At 40.4% G+C, this 23,694-nt stretch overlaps 1 protein-coding gene across 5 annotated transcripts in view; it reads left to right on the top strand.

Annotated features, from left to right (window-relative positions):
* The window catches only part of syngap1a (synaptic Ras GTPase activating protein 1a), a 158,367-nt gene that overhangs the window by 122,843 nt on the left and 11,830 nt on the right, over positions 1-23,694 (top strand). For 3 of the 5 annotated variants that reach the window (XM_053482427.1, XM_053482452.1, XM_053482461.1), the window contains 9 exons: positions 476-712; positions 4,099-4,300; positions 7,781-7,962; positions 8,783-8,972; positions 9,865-10,407; positions 10,920-11,378; positions 11,607-11,780; positions 16,279-16,490; positions 21,151-21,223. In XM_053482427.1, the coding sequence (XP_053338402.1) occupies positions 476-712; positions 4,099-4,300; positions 7,781-7,962; positions 8,783-8,972; positions 9,865-10,407; positions 10,920-11,378; positions 11,607-11,780; positions 16,279-16,490; positions 21,151-21,223 (2,272 nt within the window). The remainder of the gene's footprint in view (positions 1-475; positions 713-4,098; positions 4,301-7,780; positions 7,963-8,782; positions 8,973-9,864; positions 10,408-10,919; positions 11,379-11,606; positions 11,781-16,278; positions 16,491-21,150; positions 21,224-23,694) is intronic. The other 2 variants (XM_053482435.1, XM_053482443.1) reach the window with 2 other exon arrangements.

A 23,694-nucleotide genomic window follows, 5' to 3' on the forward strand; every position in this document is an offset into this window, starting at 1 on the left:
GCTCAGTGTTAATGTGGAAAAAGAATTAAAAAGGTGGCCCTAGAGCAAAGCCATGTGGGACACCATAATTTGCTTGGATATGTTCTTATATATTTTTCTTTGTATTGACAAATTAATAGTGATAGTCATTTTAAAGAATCATTACAGCCTTTATCCTGCTACTATGCTTAAGCAAAAAAGCAAAGCACAGGGATGAAAGTTTTCTCAATCACATTTTGAGAATTGTAGCTATGTACCCAAAGGAAAATAAATTGTACAAATCTACAAGTATACACAATTGTGAAATAAAGTTTTTTTTTCTCTCCCTAAACTGCAAAACTACTAAAGATGTATCAGTTATAAGAAGCCTGTATAAAACAGTGGAAAAGCCTATTGTGAAAAAAAAGCAAGGAAGCTGCTGCACCCTGATTCATTGTACATTATTCAGTTTGTTTAGTACTGTAGTTCTCATTTAAAATTCTTACACTTTCTACAGTGTTTTTCCACGGGAGCTGAAGGAAGTGTTTGCATCGTGGCGTGTGCGTTGTGCTGAACGAGGTCGTGAGGATATTGCAGACCGGCTCATCAGTTCATCATTGTTCCTGCGCTTCCTGTGTCCAGCCATCATGTCTCCATCACTGTTTAACCTGACGCAGGAGTACCCATCTGAGCGCACATCCCGAACCCTCACGCTCATCGCCAAGGTGGTGCAGAGCCTGGCCAGCTTCTCCAAGTCAGTCACTAGAGTCCACTGCCATCCAGGCCGGATCCATACTTACCATCCAGGCCCATCATATTCGCTGTTCAGGCCCAAGCCATAATCACAACACTTCAGTATCCTTACTCAATCCATACTCACCACTCAGTCCCAAAGCACACCATCCAGCATCCTTAGTTGATCCTTACACCAGCATCCCTACTTACATTTACCATCGAACATCAAGCAATCATTACTAAATTCCAGTGACCTGACTCAAACAATAACTGTTTAAAAAAAGCTAATTATATTCATTGCCCACATCCAAACCACTTTACTACAATCCAGGACTATACAGGAATTATGTAAAACATACTCCCAGTTTAGCCTTCACCTTCATGCACCCTCTGCATTGAATATACAGTATTTCCTATCTGTGAAGGAACTATTGATTAATTATAATTATCAGTTTGTCCCTGAGATATCAATAGGGAGAAATCTTTAGAAAAATTATACAGAAACAAACTCAGCAGAGAACCCATCCTCATTGGGTGATATCAGATAGATATCAGGTAGTGATTTGCAGTCATACTCTTAATTATGAGGCTGGGAAAGTTGTTTAAGTTAATACCAAATCAACTTTTATTGGTGGTGGCTCAACTGCTTGTGGGAATTTCATCCCTAAACTATTGAGCGACTGCAGTCACAAGCCATCAGAGAAAAAACTTCCAGTATCAGCCAAGTCCTTCATGGTCATGTGGTACACATATGTTTCTCAAGCAGACCACATGGGGCCATTCTCGGCAGCAGTAGAGGTCTACATGAGACAAGATCTCCAACCAGAAGCAGGGCAGTACGATGTGTCCGACAGGTCCGGAGGGCAGAATGGGTCAGGATCCACTTTCCCCCCCAGACCTGTCGGACACATCGTACTGCCCTGCATTAGGTATGGTCATAGTCACATACTGTAATGTATAAGGTTTATGTATATTTAGTGCAGAGTGCAACCAGCAACTCCAGCAACAACATTTCAACATTTTAACTTCAACATTTAAACCAAAGCCATATTTACCATCTATGCCCAATCCATAATTAATCTCTAGGATCCCTATTCAACTCATTATTACTATTTAGGTCCTGTCTATTGCATCTCATCTAACCAATGCCTAATCACCCAGGCCATACTCACAGTGAAGGTCCAAGGCATCCCTACTTAACACAAGCCAGACATCTAGGCCTTATCCATTTTACCATTTAGACCGCTACAATATTTTCTAATCTGGGACATCCCTACTAAGCCCAATCTACAATAAGACATGTACAGTCGTGGCCAAAAGTTTTGAGAATTACATAAATATTGGAAATTGGAAAAGTTGTTTCTTAAGTTTTTATAATAGCGATTTGCATATACTCCAGAACATTATGAAGAGTGATCAGATGAATTGCATAGTCCTTCTTTGCCATAAAAATTAAATTAATCCCAAAAAAAACTTTCCACTGCAATTAATTGCTGTCATTAAAGGACCTGCTGAGATCATTTCAGTAATCATCTTGTTAACTCAGGTGAGAATGTTGACGAGCACAAGGCTGGAGATCATTATGTCAGGCTGATTGGAGCAGAATGGCAGACTTGACATGTTAAAAGGAGGGTGATTCTTGAAATCATTGTTCTTCCATTGTTAACCATGATGACCTGCAAAGAAACGCGTGCAGTCATCATTGCGTTGCATAAAAATGGCTTCACAGGAAGGATATTGTGGCTACTGAGATTGCACCTAAATCAACAATTTATAGGATCATTAAGACCTTCAAGGAAAGAGGTTCAATTCTTGTTAAGAAAGCTTTAGGGCGTCCAAGAAAGTCCAGCAAGTTTTGGGATCGTCTCCTAAGGAGGATTCAGCTGCGGGATCAGAGTGCCACCAGTGCAGAGCTTGCTCAGGAATGGCAGCAGGCAGGTGTGAGCGCATCTGCACGCTCAGTGAGGCGAAGACTTTTGGAAGATGGCCTGGTGTCAAGAAGGGCAGCAAAGAAGCCACTTCTCTCCAATAAAAAAACACCAGGGACAGATTGATCTTCTGCAGAAAGTATGGTGAATGGACTGCTGAGGACTGGGGCAAAGTCATATTCTCCAATGAAGCCTCTTTCCGATTGTTTGGGGCATCTAGAAAAAGGCTTGTCCGGAGAAGAAAAGGTGAGCGCTACCATCAGTCCTGTGTCATGGCAACAGTAAAGCATCCTGAGAACATTCATGTGTGGGGTTGCTTCTCATCCAAGGGAGTGGGCTCACTCACAATTTTGTCCAAAAACACAGCCATGAATAAAGAATGCACCCTCCAACAGCAACTTCTTCCAACAATCCAACAACAGTTTGGTGAAGAACAATGCATTTTCCAGCATGATGGAGCACTGTGCCAAAAGGCAAAAGTGATAAGTGGCCAGGGGACCAAAATGTTGAAATTTTGGGTCCATGGCCTGGAAACTCCCCAGATCTCAATCCCATTAAAACTTGTGGTCAATGACTAAACTCCAGTGTCCCAGCACAAAACATGCTTTACCATCCAACCCTGTAGCATGTGTCCATTATTACTACCTACTTGACTAACTGTCATCCCCTACCTCGCCCTACCTGTACTCACTGCTAAATGCCAATCCGTAGTCATCAGACTTAATGCAAATCATAGTCCATTCACATGTAGATAGGTACAGCCTCCATTTAATCCATTTCATATCACCCTACGTATGCTCATTAAAATCGACTCTCTATTCTAATCTATTTTCTGCTGATTTATTTGCTATTCTGTCCCACTAGACAGTGCATTAGGATCTCATCCATGAGCTTGTTATCTAAAATCCATTCTCGTCCCGTTTTTTTTTTCATGTGTCATATCCCAGGCTTTTTCACAGTAACTGTGCATACGTCAGGCTTTTCCTGTACATGTGCCATGCTTTCACAATTTCAGAAACATTCTCATTTAGCTTTGCTCTCCAGCAATTGAGGAATGTTTGTGTGTGTGTGTTTGTGTGTATCTGTGTGTGAGCGAGTGTGGTGAAGAGTTTAACTGCTGCTCTGTCGCTGTTCCGTCTGTGTCTGCATCGCGCTCATCATCTGTCTCTCTTTCTCTTTAATCCCTCCTTTTCTCTGTCACCCATCGACCACTCAACCCTCTTTCCCCTTCATCTTCCTGTTCTTTTCTCTCTCTCTCTCTCTCTTTCTTTGTTCTGTCATATTTGTCTTCTATCATTCTCTTTCCCTCTTCTCTGCCTGTCAAATTTTCCCTTTTCTATCTCTTTTGCTTTTCCTTTTTTCCATTCTGTCTTTCTCTCTCTTTCTCTCTGGTGCTCCACCTCTCTCTCTTTCTCTATCTCTCTCTCTCTCCCTGTCTCTCTCTCCCACACTCCTCTTTGCTCTGTGTATTCTGTAGGTTTAGTGGTAAAGAGGATCATATGATGTTTATGAATGAGTTCCTGGAGATGGAGTGGGGATCCATGCAGCAGTTCCTCTATGAGATCAGTAATGTGGACTGTGGTAGTAACGCGGGGGCATTCGAGGGTTACATCGACCTTGGCCGAGAGCTCTCAATTCTACACAGCCTGCTCTGGGAAGTTATGGCCCAACTCAGCAAGGTAACAAAATATCCGAAAGTCGTACATTACATGATACTTAGTCTCATTTTATGACTTAACTTTTTGTAACAGATTTCACAATAAATTACAATTAAGGTTGATTGTAATTTGCCTTAGATGTGATTTATTTATTTTTTCACACAGTGAATGTCTCCGCTTTGATCGAGTCATTGGATTTGCATGTGCTATAGGGGAAATATCTGAGATATCTTAAGACAATTTATTTATTTATTTCATTTTTGGAGGTAGTAAGAATTTAAAATAAAAGAATTGAATTGTGGTTAAGAAACATGCAAATAAGAGCAGGGTTTTGTTCAGGAAAGTAGTTTTCACTGATCAGCTATGACATTACGATGCAAAATATTACATACATATGTATGATCCAGGGCAGCTCTATCCCCTTGGACTCCACAAGACATTTGGTGTGGGTTGCAAAGTGTATCCTTGGATCAGACTTGTTTGTCCGGTGCATCCCATGGAAAATTAGAGGTTCGGTCAGCAGCTTTGAGCTATTTGCCTGCTGGGCCAATGCATGGCAGGTTGTGGTGCACTGGGTGTTCTGGTGCCTTCATGTTGTGGTTAGCATTGACTTTTTTCCAATAAGTTGTGCTCAATTGGCTGCATTCTATGGGGTCGAAATGGATGGATATCCTGTATAGGATAAGCGGTAGAGAAGATGAGTAAATGTATAAATAATAATCTTTAATAAGAAGTTAATAAATCTTTGATAATGGCAGGTTGTAATTTTAACTGTTCCACTAGCTTAAAAAAAAATCAATGCCCTTGGCTGTGCTTAATGAATGCCTGGGGTTCCCCAGACCCCATTTTGGGAATCAAAAAGTTCATCAGTCATCTCTGACCAAGGGTAAATATAAATAAAATATGCCACAACAGCATAATTAAAGCACAGCCTGCATTTTTGTAGGGTGAGTTTTAGAGATTTTATTTCATATGAATACCGTGTAAATGTGTAAACATGCATACATCCATGCATACATCCAACAGATCCTGTTGCTCTTGTTTTGTCCTACTTCCTTTCGAAAAAGCATCGTCTGCTTCCCACACGAGTCAGAAGTCAAGTTTCTGAGGATCTTTGTGTCTAAAAATGTGGTAAAATTCTCCCTTGACAAAAAAAGCGCCATAAATGTCCACTTCTGACATGACCTCTCTTCCAGGAGCAGCTTTCAGTGCCACAGAAAGGATTTATTCTGCAGTACAGTACTCAAAGGACTTCAAAAACCTGTGTAGTTAATTTTTTTTACGATGTCAAAAGTGCAGCTGTTATCGCACAGCACTTTGCAATTACAAATGTGTCAACAAATACACTGCTCAAAGTGATATCTTAGCAAGTAAAATATCTCAAATCTAGCCAAATACATCTAAAGTTTATTATTATACGATTACAACAAACCTAATATAAGATCATTGAGCTTATTTCTAGACACATTTTAAGTAAAAGTCATTTTAAGCATAAATTTCTTCTTTCAAGAAATAAATGCTTTGCAAAATTATCTGCCAATAGAACAAGAGAATTGCACATTTAAATAGTTAAAACATTTAAATATGAGTCTTTATCAAAACGTTTCGAGTCTAGCTTTGTAACACGCCAACAGATGCAGCATAAGGTTGCATGCACAGTCACAGGCAGGGATCACCTACCTTCATAAGTCAATGTGCCAAAAGACATCATCCTGTGCACATCAGGAGCTGTGGGACTGGTGCTATTCTGACCATTTGCATTACCATGTCTGCTATTTCATCATGGACAGCAAGTTAGAACAAAGATTGAACATCAAAATTTGCGTAAAATTGGGCAAATCTGCCACAGAGACATTTGACATAACTTGAGGATTTTACGATGATGCTGCAATTAAGTCGTACGAGGTGTTTTGAGTGCGACGTGCTTCAAAAGTGGAAGAACATCACTGGAAAACGACAAAAGATCAGAAAGACCTTTAACGAGCTCAACCCCCGAAAATGTCGAAGCCATTCGCCAACTTGTGCATTACATTGCATTATATTCTACAACATTGCTGCCATTGTCGCTATGTCATAGGGAACAGTCCAGGCAATCCTCACGTGTGATTTGAACATGCATTGTGTTGCTGCCAAGTGCGTCCCCAGGCTGCCGACCCAGGAGAAGGTACTGTACATCACGTTGCCAAGAACTCCATCAACGTCTCATAGATGACTTGTTTTTTGTGTAGAGGATCATTGCCATTGACGACCCTAAAACGAGGCGACAGTATTCACAGTGGAAGAGCGCATCGTCTCCATGACCAAAAAAGGCGAGGCAGGTCCGCAGCTCGACCGGGCGCCTGCTCAGACCATCAATAGCAATTCTCTATCCAGGTTTTAAGGCATCTGATGGAGGACATACGCTAAATAAACAGAACTCATCTGCTAAGATTTCATGTTTTGCAGTGTAGTAAATTCCTACTGTTCGGCTAAGGGGTAAAGTAGAGTACAGCTTTACTTAAACTTTACTTAAGGTGAATTTATTTGCAGTAAATGAGCAGGAAAGTTCAACAAAAGTAAAAAAAAAATGTCTACTTCAAATCACACTGAGTTTTACTTTCTAAAGGGAAATACAGTAACAGCCTCTTTCACCATGGAACAATGTGGGTTAACTAACACTAACATAAAACAGTTAACTAATACTCACTTTATTTATAACCTCTCATTTTAGCTAATGTTATAATAACACCATACAATCCAGTGAAATGTTAATACCTAGCTATAACAACAGACAGATTACACCTATGTTAGGGCTTGTGTTTGCTGTTTGATCTGTTAATGTTAACAGTACACAGTATGTGTTAAAATGATGATAAAATCTCACCTTATAATCTCACCTGTATACATGTACAGTATGCTTTTAGAGGATGTAGGCGATGTCATGTTTGTAAATGTAGAAAGGAAAGATACAACATGTTAGATGAAGAAAAATGAAAGTACGGTACATATACAGTAATGTAAGGAAAAATAAATGCACACTAACAAACTTTATATTCCACCTCTCAGCTTTAATCAACTTAAATTAGTGATGGCCGCGGATAAATTATTCAAGAGTTACCCAGAACTCATTTTGAATATATATTTTTTTTCTCCGCATTGAATTTAAAAAATCGCATCTGTTCCAAAACAAAAGGCAATTTTAGGCTTATAAATAATTCCATATTCTATGAATATTTAAAGTTTTAAGCTCTCAGAATTTCATATAGGAACAGCAAAATATTAAGGTAAAATTTCTCTAATATAACAAATGTGCACACTTAAATGTATTTTATGGAACAGTCTATATATTATAAAACACGAACAGACAATTTGCAGTGATTGTTTAGCAAAGTAGTTTCTATGCTTTTATCCCTAAGGAAAATATAGGACGCTAATTCATTTTTTTAGAGATCATGCCCGTATGCATACAAATGATGATTACTAATCTAAAAACAATGATACTTTATCTCATTTCTGTACCAGGATGCTATTTTGAAGCTAGGGCCGTTGCCCCGCTTGCTAAATGACATCAGCATGGCTCTGAGGAACCCGCAGCTGCACCGGCAGGCGAGTCACCAGCCACCTGAACGCCACCTCGCACGACCTCCCTATAGCCGTCCAGCCACCAATGACTTCCAGAGCCTGATGATGAGGGAGCAGAACAGGTATAAGAACACACATTAGACTCCATTCACAAATAGAGAAAGAAACTTGAGAATTGCATTGAATTATAGGGCAGACTATAATGTTATAGAGAACCCAGGAAGCCCAATTTTCTTCATCCTGCAGACTTCGCTATAGTTGAAAGCGTAATGACTTTTGCAAAGTTCTGACATTTGAACCTCCTTTTATAAATGCTAAAGATTGAAATACTTACAGAAACTTCCCCATGGCAGCATAAAAACTTGTTTAAGTCAAACCGGGACTTTTGATTGTGTGCAGAATAATAGAACACAATTATGCGAGTAAAAACTTGCTTTAATTCTCTACATAACCTCCTGCTACACCAATGCACTTTTCCCAATGTTTTTTAAATAACGTCAAGGTAGAAATTTTTCTCACAACTATGAAGCGCTTATTTTAATTCTGAAATACTTTGAGTAAAGGTAAGACAGGGATATAGCAATAACTAGTAGCTAAATTCCTGTAATGTGCACTGTATACTGTACAGTTCCGACAAACAGACGCAAGTTGGTGACAAGTTATCCATCAATTTTTAACGATCCAGCGTGTTAACCGCTGAAGGTTTCATGGAGAAAACTGCCTTTAAAAACATTCTTTAAAACATTTTATTCATTCAAATGTTTTACTGCAGCTAGAAGTCTCATCACTGTACACTATACTGTGCTTGTACTGTGAGATGTTGTTGGTTAACAGGCACTGAGTTCTTTAATGGGTTCCTGAAAGTCATTATAAATGTGTAATTTCTAAATGTTAATGCTAGTAAGTTTATTAAACCTAACACATTTCTGTTTGTATCTGTAGTTCTATAGATATCTCTCGTCTACCATCTCCTACCTCTGGAGGCGGTGCTCTCTCTCACCCAGGCATGGCTGGCTTCGAAAGGGATCCCCGTGGCAACAAAGAGGTGTTCTATGTGGCACGCCCACCCTTAGCCCGCTCAAGCCCTGCCTACTGCACCAGCAGCTCTGACATCACAGAGCCAGACCCAAAGGTATGTGAGAATGAACACCAAAACATAGAACCTGCACACACCGTACCGTTATGTACATTTTAAAATAAAGATATTAAATAATGCTATTCATCTTAAGCATGTCAAACTAACTGTGGTAATGTACAGTAGACAGAGTATGATAGTTACTTTACGATGAACTGAAAGACAATTATTTTGTACAAAACTATGCGAGTACTGCTGGTAATCTGTAAAACAACATTCATGAACAAGCATTGGGAACCAGTTTAATTATTTGATTGTTTGCTAAATTGACTAAAGTTGACTTGAGGGCACTTGACTGAAGTTGGCTTGACCTGAGTTGACTTCAATCAACTTGACCTAATCTCACTTGATTCATTTGATTGTAGTGTAGTGTAGTTTTGAGCTCCTTCATTTGATTGAAGGTGACTTGATTGGATTTAACTTGTCCTGACCTGACTTGACTCTCCACGGTTTGACCTGAGCTGATTTCACTCAAATGGAGTTGTCTTGACTAGCTTGACTAATCTGATTAATAACACTCCTAATCTGGTTGCTTTTTGGGCAATGAGCGTAGTGCGTCAGGTGGTGGCATTCCGAATGAGTACCATGCACTACAGTTACAGCTCTAAGGTGCTTCCCACCATAGGGACATACTGTAACTGGACTTAACTGGATGTGATTTGATAGGACTTCACTTACTGTTCTTTCACTCAGTGGGTGACCGGAAACCTTACCATGAAATAAAACATCTCAAACGTAACCAGCTTTACTAGGTACAACTAAACTATTTAAAAGATCTTGATACTAAAAACTAAATACTAAATAGACTGTTTTTTTATTATCACACAAAGATCCGACTGGCTCCAATGTAACAGATTCCAGCGCTGATTTTTGTGCATGTGTTTCCAAGGTGCTGAGTGTGAATAAGAGTGTATCTATGATGGACCTGCAGGACTCGCGCATCAACAGCATTTCCAACCTGCACTCTGTAAACGACATGCTGAACTCGTCACAGGGCTCCATCGCTGGACTGGGCAGTTTCGGTGGCGCTCCTCTGCGGCTTGGGGGCATGAGGTTCAGCCATTCGGGCGGCCTGGCCTCGGACTCGCTATCCCAGCAGCAGCAGCATGCAGCAGCAGCGATGCACGTCCCACTCTCCTTCCAGAACCCGCTGTTCCACTTGGCTTCGGATGGGCCTCAGTACCATGGCCCACCCCATGCCTCGCATGCCCCACCTCTCCTGCTTGCCCCAGAGCCTGAGAACGGGCATGCAGGTTTCGGTGTGCCGGCCTTTGGCCATGGTGGGTTCTCTCGCAGTGAGGATCTTTCTGCCCTGCGCACGCAGAACAGCCTGGTGCAGCCCAGTATCGTCCACTCGCACAGCTACAGCGACGACTACACCCGCCACAACCAGGCTGACTACGCACGCCGGCAGCTATCACTACAAGTGCAGGTATGCTGCAAACAGAATTACTGCAAATGTGTGACCAGTGTACAGCTTGTCTACACATACCACAAAGTAGCAGTGTTTTAATTTACTTTATTTTATTGCAATCATTAAATTGTCCAGTAAAACCTTTTATTTTATTACATTTTTCCAAAATATATTATCATTTTGATTACAATGAAAGCTTAATTTGCAGTGCAAACTTAATTTTGGGGCTCAAGCACATAACAAAAAATATGAATTACATATAAAAATATTTAAAAAAGGAACAGTGTAATAATGTTTGGAATATATTACAGTACAACAAAGTGTGTACGTTAGGGCTTTGAATTGGATTTTGAGTTTTAATACACAAACACAAAAAAGTTTAGTTTAGTTTTTGTCCAAAACTAAAATGAATTATTTTGAGACCAGTTTGGGCCAAAATTGTTGCTTTGACTTATGACTTTTTTTATAGTATAATACATTATTTCTCTCTCTCTCTCTCTCTCTCTCTCTCTCTCTCTCTGTTTTTTCAGGAGAATCTCCATCAGCAGGTATTAATGGGCATGGCTCCTCAGACCGCCACTGGCACCGGAACACCCGCCTCAGTTGCGACGCCCCCGGCCACCATGCACCCCGTCCGCCAGGCCTCTATGGCTCCTCCCCCTACACAGCGGATAAAGCCTCAGCCTTCCCACCAGCTGTCAGTCAGCTCAGCTGCTAACTCCACCCCACCCAAAGTTCGACCCCAGAGTGGAAACCTCCTTCAGTCACCTGAGTCGAGTTTTGGGGCAAGGCCGATGCCACGCCAACAGCTGTCGGTTAAGGACAGCCCCGCCCCTGGTCTCCCTCACCAATCCAGCACAGCCAGTGATAACCAGACACCACAGGGGGGTGCTAGTGAAAACACAGAGAATGCACAGAGTGATACTCCTGCTAAGACTGCTCAACAGCCCAACCAACAGCACCTCCTAAAACCAACTACTAACAAGCAGGTATATTTATACATACATGACTGTATACAGTATGACTGAGTATATGGAGAGAGCAGATACACTGATATACTACATAACTGTTTGATTTGTGACACAGGAATTATTTACACAAGAAGTAGACATGTCAAGATGCCATGTTTTTGTAAAAAAAAAACCTATTTACAACAAAAGTGACTTTTGTTAGGTTTATTTCACATCCATGTTTCTAAAATATGTTCATTTATTTAGGGCTCAAAGTCTCCTTCCACACTGAACCCTCCAACCCCTGCATCAGAGCGGACAGTGGCCTGGGTGTCCAACATGCCGCACCTGTCAGCTGACATTGAGAGCCTGCGTGTGGACAGGGAGGACCTAAAACTGAAGGAGCATTCTAAAAGCATGGACGAGTCTCGGCTGGACCGGGTGAGTGACTTTTTTTTTTTTTTTTGCATTGATAAACCACCAGTAATATCCATTATGAATTGCCTTTGTACGTTTAGATTTACTGCTTTATCAGAGACACTAATCCTCATGTACCAGAAATGGACAAATCGGGAGTCCTGGATCTGGTCTCCTATATTTTTATTACTTATATTGGACAAGTAGGCTTAACAACCAAAAAAAAATTAATGAGATCTACTTCTTATTGTTCTTGGCATCTATGCGTACAGATAACATGTGTTCCCATGGCGTGCCTAGAGCTGTAACTGTAGTGCATGGTACTCATTCTGAATGCCACCACCTGATGCACTATGCTTATTGCCCAAAAAGCAACCCGGTTATTAGTCAGATTCATTTGTGTAAACAGAGGACAGTTTACATACAGAGGCATGAACCACACCATGAAGTTATGGAAAAGAGTAGTGGAAGCTAGGTTGAGGGTGAGAGGTGACAATCTGTTAGCAGCAGTATGGCTTCATGCCAAGAATGAGCATCACAGATGCCCTGTTTGCTTTGAGGATGCTGATGGAGAAGTATAGAGAAGGGCAAAAAGAGCTGCATTGTGTGGTTGTAGACCAGTGTATGACAGGGTGCATAAGAAAGTCAAATATGGCTGAGAAGTTTCTGAAGGTAGTAGACATGTACAAGGACATCATTTCAGCGGTGAGATGTGCCGTAGATACGACTGACTGGTTTAAGGTAAAGGTGGGAATGCACCAAGGATCGTCTCTCAGCCCCTTCCTGTTTCAAATGGTGGCGGACAGGTTGACAGATGAGGTTAGACAAGAATCTCCATGGACTATGATGTTTGCATATTGTGATCAGCAGCTAGAGTAAAAAACAAGTTGAGATGAGTCTAGAGATGTGAAGGGATGCACCGGAGAAGAGGGAAATGAGAGTGAGGGTGGGGGAAAGGTGCAGTTGCAAGGAGTAGAGGTAGGAAAGGTATAGGAGTTTAAATATTTAGTCAACTGTCTAAACCAATAGGATTGTGGTAGAGAAGTGAATAAAGTGCAGGCAGGGTGGAATGAGTGGGGAATAGTCACAGGAGTGATCTTTGACAGAAAGGTATCGGCAAGAAGGAAAGTCAAAGTTTACAGTATGTTAGTGAGATCAGCAATGTTGTATTGTTTGGAGACGATGCCACTGACAAAAAAGACAGGACACAGAGCTGGAGGTGCGAGAAATAAAAATGCTGCGATTTTCTATGGGGGAGACAAGAATGGACAGGTTATTGATTTATGGATCTGAAGATCCGGGTTCGAGCCCAGCTGCATGCAGATCCAGTCGAAAGCCCAATTAGAGAAAAATGAGAGGGTTTGTCAGGAAGAGCATCCAACATAAAACCTGCACCAGGTTGTGTGCAGATTGGATGGACTGCTGTGGTGACCCCTGGATGGGAGCAGCTGAAAGAATGTTATTTGGGGTTCTCTCTTTTAAAACTATTAAGTCTAAGGAATTATTCTGGGTTCCACTTTTCATAATACAACAGTTTTATACGAAAAAGGATGGAGAAAATGAATTGAATATGGACAACAATGTAAAAAGCAGTAGGATCAAGAAGGAAGAGGATGTTCAATGAGAAGAGACTCAGCTGACTCGAAATGGTTATTTGCTACCCTGTTTTTGTGCTGTGTTGATAGAGGTTAATGAGTTCATGTAGATTATTGTTAGTCAACAACTTTCTCCAGAAGCATAGATAGAAACTGACAGCTGCAGAGAGAAGATGGAAGAAATCACAGCTTGATGCAGATATTGTCTCTTACCATGCTTTTCTCTCTGAATTCTCATGTGAAGTGAGTTCCGCTAAAGCTAAAGCTGCCTTCAACAGGGGAAAAATGGAGGCTTCTGCATATGATCCTTGCAGGCTTACAGTTGGGGCAAAAAAGTATTTAGTCAGCCACCAATTGTGCAAGTTCTCCCACTTAAAAAGATAAGAGAGGTCTGTAATTTATATCATAGGTATACCTCAATTATGAGAGACAAAATAAGAAAAAAAATCATTTTGAGGTGTTCTTGAGGAATTTATTTGCAAATTATTGTGGAAAATAAGTATTTGGTCAATAACAAAATTTAACCTGTCTGAAAGTCTTAGGACGGTTTTCACATGCTGGTATTTTGGCCCATTCCTCCATGCAGATCTCCTCTAGAGCAGTGATGTTTTGGGGCTGTCGCTCGGCAACACAGACCTTCAACTCCCTCCAAAGATTTTCTATGAGGTTGAGATCTGGAGACTGCCTAGGCCACTCCAGGACCTTGAAATGCTTCTTACGAAGCCACTTCTTCGTTGCCTGGGTTGTGTGTTTGGGATCATTGCTGAAAGAAAAAGTCATGTTTCATCTTCAATGCCCTTGCTGATGAAAGGAGGTTTCATCTGAACATATGACATTCTCCCAATCCTCTTCGTGATCATCCAAATGCTCTCTAGCAAACGTCAGACTGGCTTAAGCAGGGGGACACGTCTGGCACTGCAGGATTCGAGGCCCTGGCTTCGCAGTGTGTTACTGATGGTAGCCTTTGTTACTTTGGTCCCAGCTCTCTGCAGGTCATTCACTAGGTCCCCCCATGTGGTTCTGGGATTTTTGCTCACAGTTCTTGTGATAATTTTGACTCCACGGCGAGAGATCTTACATGGAGCCCCAGATCAAGGGGGAAATTATCAGTGGTCTTGTATGTCTTCCATTTTTTTAATAATTGCTCCAACAGTTGATTTCTTCACACCAAGCTGCTTACCTATTGCAGATTCAGTCTTCCCAGCCTGGTGCAGGTCTACAATTTTGTTTCTGGTGTCCTTTGACAGCTCTTTTGTCTTGGCCACAGTGGAGTTTGGAGTGTGACTGTTTGAGTGCATGGACAGGTGTCTTTTATACTGATAATGAGTTCAAACAGATGCCATTAAGACAGGTAACGAGTAAAGGACAGAGGAGCCTCTTAAAGAAGTTACAGGTCTGTAAGAGCCAGAAATCTTGCTTGTTTGTAGGTGACCAAATACTTATTTTACAGAGGAATTGACATTTTGTTTTTACAAAATTACAGGCCACTTTTTTAAATGGAAGAACTTGCACAACTGGTGGCTGACTAAATACGTTTTTGCCACACTGTATATATGATCTCTTCCCTACTTAACCCACCGGCTCCTTCCGCTCCATTCTCTCTGACTGCTGATGACATCTCCATATTCTATGAGGGGAAAATAGCAACAATCTGACAGACCTTTGCCCCCACCCCAACACCTACAGCAAAACTTCATGACCTTCCCTCTACCACCCTAGCACATTCCACAGACTGTCCTTCTGCCTGTCACTGACAAGCTTATGCTAAACTGTTAATTGTCCTCATCCTCCTGGACCTCTCAGCTACATTTCAAACGGTTAACCATAGATTTTCTTTTTATCCTTATAAGCCTTGGAATATATGACACAGAATGGCAATGGTTTGCTTCCTACTTAAAAGATCGGTCATATGCAGTGACATGAAGGGTTCCACATCTACTTCACACAGACTCTCCAAGGGTTAGTACTAGGTCCTCTTTTGTTCTTCATGTATACCTGGTCTCTTGGTGAGGTCATATCCTCACACGGCTTTTCACAGCACTGTTATGCAGATGACGCACACTTCATTTTTCCTTTCCTCTCTCAGACACCCAGGTCAGACACCTGGATCTCAGCATGTCTGGCAGACATCTCATCCTGGATCAGCTAAAACATAATTTCAGTAAAACAAAACTGCTGTTCATACCAGGTGATTCATCACCCTTTAAGGATCTTATGATCTCCTTGAACAACAATTGAATAACTCTTTGACTATTTGCAACCTTAGGGTAACTCTGGACAACTGTCATTTTCCTCCACACATTGCTAACCTCTCTTGTCACCTGCCTCTGATCCTATAATATCGCTCAACATCAAAAGAATTGGTCAATTTCTCTCCACACAGGCTACTTGTTTAGTTCCTTGTTTTTTCAAGACTGGAATACTGCAACCCAGCCCTGGCAGGTCTGCTTCTGTCCACTATTCATCCTTCTCCCACATCACCCCACTTCTCTGGCTTCCTGTAGCTGCCCGCATCGAATTCAAAACCCTGATGCTTGCCTACAAAGTTAAAAATGGCCCAGCACCCACTTACCTCTTAGCTCTAATCACACCCCGCACCACCATGTTCCCTCCGATCCTTCAGCATTGCTTGACTAGTCCCACCAACTGTCAGGGATCGAGGAGGACATGGTTTTCTGCCCTGGCACCTACAGTAGGTGGTGGAATGAACCCCCACCCACAAAAAGTAACCAGTAATTGTAAAGTGCAAAACATTTTAAAGTGCAATTTATAAGGAATTGGCTTGTACAAGTGTTCAAATTGTCTAGTTAGTAATAATAAAAAAAGGTACTGATTCAAATCCTTTATAAGTGCAAAACCAAGAAATATCCATTCATCCTATTCTAGGCATGGAGCAAATTCATTAACATATTGTTTGGGGTGTACAGGTGCGTGAGTACGAGGAGGAGATCCACTCCCTGAAGGAGCGGCTGATGATGTCCCACCGTAAGCTGGAGGAGTATGAACGCAGGCTGCACTCTCAAGAGCAGCAGACCAACAAGATCCTGCTGCAGTACCAGAGCCGTCTGGACGACAGCGAGAGGAGACTGAGGCAGCAGCAGCTAGAGAAAGACTCGCAGATCAAAGGCATCATCAGCAGGTCACGATCCCGTTGAGGCACAGTGTGTGTATGTGTGTGTGAAGGAGCAGTCTCAGGAAAGCCCAAAAGAAAGCATGCAGGCCACCACATACAGTTATGTCCAAATCTCTCTGAAGGGTTCAGCACTCTGGTTCTCACGTCATTTGAGCGAATGTGTTGTGTGTGTGTTGTTGTTTTGCATGTCGTTGTATGAGTGTAAAATTATTTTTGTGACGTTATTGTGCAGTGTTGTTTGTTTGTGATTGTCTTGCTTACTACATTGATTTTTATTGGGTGATTTTTTTGTTTGTCACTTATTGAATGAAACTGTTGTATGGCATCAAATCCAGCTGTGATTTGAGCGCAACTGATGAAGAGCTTCAGCTGCATGGAAAGAAACTCCTGCTCGATAGTTCTTGTGTTTGCGAGATGCCCCAATTTGCCATAAAATATTTATAATTTACAGGAAATGTTGTGGTACCGTGCCTTTAAAAAGACAGCACTCTGTACTGCAGACTGAACACATCCAACATCTGAAGAAATTTATAGTAAAATAAAAATTTATATCTGCTGCAAGAAAAGATGTTCTTGTAGGAAAACTTAAAATAATAATATGATAATTCCCATCACAGGATAGAAGCTAATAGGAATGAATGCATGCTTATAGAACGCCACATAGTTCTGTATATATCTTTTATATATTAATTTTAACATTTAAATGCACCTCAAAAAAGTTTATTTACAATTATAAATAAAACTCAAATAGATAAATCATATAAATCTTAAACAGCTAAATCAAATAGATTAGGCTACAATTCATGGATATCTAAAATAACATCAATCCAAAATAGATAATTCACATAGATTCAAACTCAGTGATAACTGGAACAGATTAAACTCAAACAACACGAAAAAAAATGCTTTAAGTAATGCATATACACCAATCAGCCATAACAATACAACGCAAAACATGATGCCCAATATTGTGTAGGTTCCACTGGTGCCACTGGGGTGGCTCTGGCCTTTTGGGGCATGACTCCACAGGGGGGTGTTGCTGTGTTGCCAGGATGTTGGCAGCAGAACTTTTGTAGTTTATAGGGTGGGGCCTCCATGGTTCTTATTTGTTTGGTTGGAGTATAAAGGGTACTTGATCGGATTGGGATCTGGTTAATTTACAGACCGGACTGGCAGCCTTGGGCTCTTTGCCTGCAATGGGTTGCAGTGCACTAAGTATTCGGGTGTCTTTCTATCATGGCCAGCATTGACTTTTTTGGCGAGTTTGCTGCATTGGCTTTCCTGTATGATCAGACTGGATGGGCTGGCATTTGGTACCCATGGGCATGGGTAAGCCTTCGGTGCCCATGATCTTATTACCACTGTACTGGTATATAATTGGTAAACAATGTTAATGTGTTAAAGTTATGTGGTGTTAATGTTATGGCTGATTGGTTGAAGTACATTACCATACTGTAGGTCTTGGTTGGTTTAAATCCTTCTGCTCTACACACTGACTGGAAGACCGGGTTTGTCACCCAGAAGGCAACTAAAATGTAAGTAATCAGGGTCAAATACTACAACCTTCATTCCATTCCAAAGTTCTGCTGAGACTCATATGAAGCTTTTGCATACTTACTTAAGCTGAATAAAGTTGGATCTTTCAAAATTACAGTGTTGTTATTACACATTTAACTCTTTAAAAACTTCAATGGTGTTGTGCCAATGTCCTGCATACTGTAACATAAAATACTGTGGAAACATCTAAGACAGTTGTGAAGAAATACCTAAGAATTCTTTCAAAAACAGATATTAAAATGAAGAAAACTGGAGAAAAATAAAATCAATATTTGGTGTGACTACCCTTAGGCTTCATACCAGCATCAATTCTTAGACTTGTACAAAATGACACGAAAACAAGGCTAAGCGACTCAGCTATGCACGAAACAAAGTAACTGGGGTGCAGAAAAATAGCAGCAGGTGTTCTTGACTGAGAAGTCAAAATTTAAATATTTGGCTTTAGCAGAAAGCAGGCTGTTTGCCGAAGGGCTGGAGAGCGTTACAGTAATGAGTGTCTGCAGGCAACAGTGAAGCATGGGGAAGGTTCCTTGAAAGATCAGGATCAGGATTTGGTCAGGATTAATGGTTTCCAGATACATCCATCATGCAATACCACCAGGGAGGCAGCTGATTGGCCCCAATTTATTTTTTCTGCAGCAGGTTAATGACCTTAAACATCTTAAAGAACTATTTTTAGAGTAAAAAAGAACAAGGAGTCCTGGAAGTGAGAGCTACCAGAGTTTGGCACCCCGCAGAACCCTGATATCCATTGTCTTGGATTATACGACGTGACAGAAGGATTCGAGGGAGCCTACATCCACAGATGATCTGTTTTTAGTTCTCCAATATGAAACAACTTAACTGATAATTTCCTTTAAAAACAGGGCTGATGCTGGTGGTCACACCAAATACTGATTTGATTTAGATTTTTCATTTTGTTAATTGATAAAAATAAACTATTAACACTTTTATTTTTCAATGCCTTCTTACTTCACTTTTTTTTCACACCTGCACAAAACCTAAAAATGTGTTCTTTGGCTTCTAATAAAGTCATTTTTTATTGCAGAAGCATAATCTCACACTGATAAATTGTAGAAAAATTTAACTTTTAGCGTTAACTTTGACAAAAAAATCCATGACTGAAATGTTTATATATATATATATATATATATATATATATATATATAAAATCACCTGTTTGACGATTAATGGCACTCCTAATAATTCTGATAAAATAAATGTAATTGAAGCATTTTTTTTTCTGTAGTTAATAAAGTTAATCAGAGCATCTGGAAACTTTTAATTAATAATTCATGGCTTCCTGCTTCCTGTGGTATAAATATGACGTCACATATAGGGCTTTTTCTCTTATGCCCTCATTAACATGGGAAAGACAAGAGTGTGTGGACCTTCAAGTCAGGCAATGGCTACAAGAAAATAGCCACTCACCTAAACTCGTCCATATCTACAGTCAGAGGAATCATTAGGAAGTTTAAAACAACTAGAACAATGACAAAAAGTCTAGACAAGAACCAAGTTTATCTTGCAACCACGCATAATGAGGAAAAGAGGTAAAAAAAATCTCACTGTTAGAGACATGCATCAAAAGTGGCATCTTGGGGTCACAAAGTCTCCATAACCATCATCAGACACTATCTACATGGCAACAAGCTGTTTGGGAGACATGCAAGGAAAAATCCTTTTCTCACCTACAATCACAAACATAAACATCTGGAGTTTGCCTGGACTTCGACTGGGACCGTGTGCTGTAGGTCAGATGAGACTAAGATAGAGCTTTTGGCAACAATCACTGTCTGGGTCTGGCAGAAAGCAAAAGATGACAATGCGCAAAAGCACTTCATGCCCACTGTCAGAAAGCTGAAGATGAAATCGTCATTTCAATAGAATAATGGCCCAAAACATGTGGCAAAATCTACACACAAATGGTTCAGCAGACCTAAAAATCAAGCTCCTCTCATGGCCATCTCAGTCCCCAAACCTCAACCCAACTGAAAACCTGTGGGGTCAGCTGAAGACAAGAGTGCATAAGGGAGGACCAGGGACTCTGGATGATCGAGAAAGATTGTGCAAATAGGAATGGTCAAAGATCCCTCTATCTGGAGGAGATTAAGTGCTGTCTTGGGGTTGTATAAAGTATTAACATAAGGGGTGCCAAAAATTGTGGCCTTCATGATTTCATGAAAGAAGATGAAGGGTTTTTTTTCCCACTGAATAATTGTACTTCGATTAAAGGATGGATTTTACTCTTTTTTGCAAAAGTCACATATGGCATGTTTTAGTGATAATATCGATATACAGTATGAAATATCCTGGGATGATTTCCAGGCATTTTTGACCAAACTGCCTAAGGCTTCTCACCCCAATTTACCATCTTCCAGTTACGTAAAAATGTGTTACTCAGTTGAAGCACTAATGAACTCTAAGGTAAAGATCTAGGCAACTAATTAACCTAATTTCCAGACAACTTTTCAGACAAAGTTACGTAAATTATAGGAGGCTACATAATTCCAGCATGTGCAACTATGATTATCAGTGTCATTTTCTACTAACTTTCAGCATGCATATTATGATTATAATTTCTTTTATACTTTCATTATTATTAGCTTTTAGTTTTACTGCTATGCTTACTATACTTGCTATAATGATGAATGTTTTTTTGTTATTTAAATGCAAACTAAGCCATTTTTCAAGTTATCAAAATGTCATCCTCAAATTTACATGCACTCTGACCAGACGCGAGTTTGGTCATACAGATTGAAGATGAAATGAATGAATAAGGTAACCATTAGTGGAATTTGCACTTGATCAGATTTAACTTTTCACAGTTCATCATCCTCTAGAACTTCATCCCTTACTACATACCAAGTGTAGGTGCACCGATAAAGTAGAGAATGACTGTAGCTACCAGGTGTATGTTATTTTTTCTTAGTGCACATTATTAGCATGATTGTGATTGCGCTTTTTTTCTTCTTATTATTGTTGTGCTGCGTGGTGCTATGTGATTGTTGCATGTTCTGTGTGATTTATGTTGTTATATGTGTTGTATGATCGTATCGTTGTGTGATTGTGGAGTTTTGTGATTGTGTTGATGTGTGTTGTGTTCCAGGCTGATGGCGGTGGAGGATGAGTTGAGAGGCAGTGGCGTTTCTGACCTCAAATCCGGAATATTTACAGGAGAGGTCTGTCTCTTTCATATACACATACACACGTGCAGCCGAATGCAGTACAGTACTGGATGAAACACACTTGGCTACGTTTCCATGCACATAACGTGAATATATGTGTTTGGTTTGCTTAACCTGGCCTTGGACTATTGAAAAGATTGCTTTCAACTGTACACCTGCTCATTCAATGCAATAAGCCAATCAGCCAATCATGTGGCATTTCCCTGCTTTGGTTATGTTTTGGTCTCCAATATACTTATAAACCAATTTTAGATTATGGATGTGCATGCAAATGTATGCAGTTTCTGTTCGGATTGTTCCCAGACAAGGTTTAATTCTCATTCCATTACAACCTAACCTTCTTCCTGTACCATTTATCACTGTGGAATCTGATCAAATCACCATACATTGTCATTTATCTGTGACTGTGTTAATTTGAGTGTGTTACCCTAAAGGTTTGCTCCATTAATCAAATAAAGCACTGCTGTACACCAATCAGCCATAACATTCAATCAACTGACAGGTGAAGTGAGTAACATTGATTATCTTGTCACCTGTAAATAACATTAAAACATTTTTACATAAAAATAACACCTGTGAATATCATTGATTTTCTTGGCACCTGTAACAAGATGGGATTCATTAGGCAGCAAGTGAACAGTCAGTTCCAGCAGTTGATGTGTTGGAAGGAGGAAAAATGGGCGAGCGTAAGAATATGAGTGATGAATTTACGAGGGCTAAATTGTGATGGCTAGACGACTGAGTCAACTCAGGAACCCCAAACAGCAGGTCTTGTAAGGTGTTCCAAGTATGTAGTGATTACTACATACCAAAGGCAATCGGTAACCTAAGAAAAAGGCCTTTGGTGCACATGGGGAGTGAAAGCTAGCTGTCTGGTCTGATTCAAAAGAAAAGACATTGTTGCTCAGATTGCTGAAAAGGCTAATGCTGGTTATGATAGAAATGTGTCAAAACACACATTGCTGTATAGGCATAGACGAGTCAGAGTGCTCACGCTGTGGCAGGTGCCTACAGTGGGCAAAGGAACATCAGAACTGGATCATGGAGCAAGGGAAGGAAGTTGCCTGGCCTGATGAATAAGGTTTGCGGAGTTTGCAGGTTCTCCCTGTTATTGGTGGGTTTCCTCTGGTTCTCCGGGTTCCTCCCACAGTCCAAAGATCTGGAGCTCTCTGATGCATTGGCACCCTGTCCAGGGTGTACCCTGCCTCGTGCCCTAAGTCTCCTGGGATAGGCTTAAGGCCCCTTGCGACTCCGAATACGATGAGTGAGTGAGTAAGATAGTCGGGTGTTGGAATGGGAAGAAGGAAAGCTATTGGAGGCAGTAAGATACTCTGGACAATGCTTGTATGTTGGGTCCTGCCATTCATATGGTTGTTACTTTGACACAACTCCCTAAACAATGTTCCAAACCAAGTACACTGCTTTGTGGCAATGGTATCCTAACAGTAATGGCCTCTTTCAGCAGGATAATGCACCCTGCTACACTGCAAAAAAATATTCAGGAATGGTTTGAGGAACATGACAAGGAGTTCAAAGTGTTGGCCTGACCTCCAAATTTCACAGATCTCAATTGTATCAAGGGCCTGTGGTTCTGGATACCACAGCACACCTTCAGAGGTCTTGTGGAGTCCAGCCCTTGACTTGTCAAAGCTGTTTTTGTGGCACATGGGGGACTTTAATGTTTTCAATCATTAAAGTCCACTTTAATGTTTTAATGTTATGGCTGATCAGTGTATTTGTGAGAAAGCATAAATACAACTATTTTAATGAATCGTGTTTGTCATGTCTTTTTGTATTAAAAGCCTGTTGTGGCTATTACTAAAAAAAATACATGCTGAGCAGTAAAGCCAGTTTAGAGCAGATACCATATCAGGAGCAAAGTGATGTTTAAGATGAATGGTAGAAACAGAGTAGATGCTTACTGTGAGATAGACTCTGTGTATAATCTTGCAGTGCATATGGATGCAGCTCTATAGCTGAACATTGTAGAGTTTTTGAAAGAGTAATAGGATTTTGTCTTTTCCAAGGAAAGCCTGGGGGGGAAACGTCAACTTTTATATTCACATTGTTAAAAACATCAAAATGCCCAAAAATGACAAACTCAAAAACACAATGATTCAAATGTGTGGACTAACAGTGAGGTTGGGTTAATTCTTAAGGTTGCACTTGAATACAAATTGGTTGTAAAATCCCTTAACACTATAACATATGCTTCATGAGGTTCATAGATACCAACTCAGTTAAGCTAAAGAAAAAAGAAAAACAAAAACAGTTGAAGTCCCTTGCAGTGATGCAAAATAATGTTTTAATGTAAAAAGGAAGGACAAAATGCAAAGAAGTGTTTTAGCCTTTATGCAAAGACGTGTTTTTTTATTATTATTATTTGTATGTGGATAGGGCCAGAGTGTTAATAATAATAATAATAATAATAATAACTACTGACAATTCCTGGAAAAATTGCATTG

Source organism: Clarias gariepinus, chromosome 2 (assembly GCF_024256425.1).
Source record: "Clarias gariepinus isolate MV-2021 ecotype Netherlands chromosome 2, CGAR_prim_01v2, whole genome shotgun sequence".
NCBI lineage: Eukaryota > Metazoa > Chordata > Actinopteri > Siluriformes > Clariidae > Clarias > Clarias gariepinus.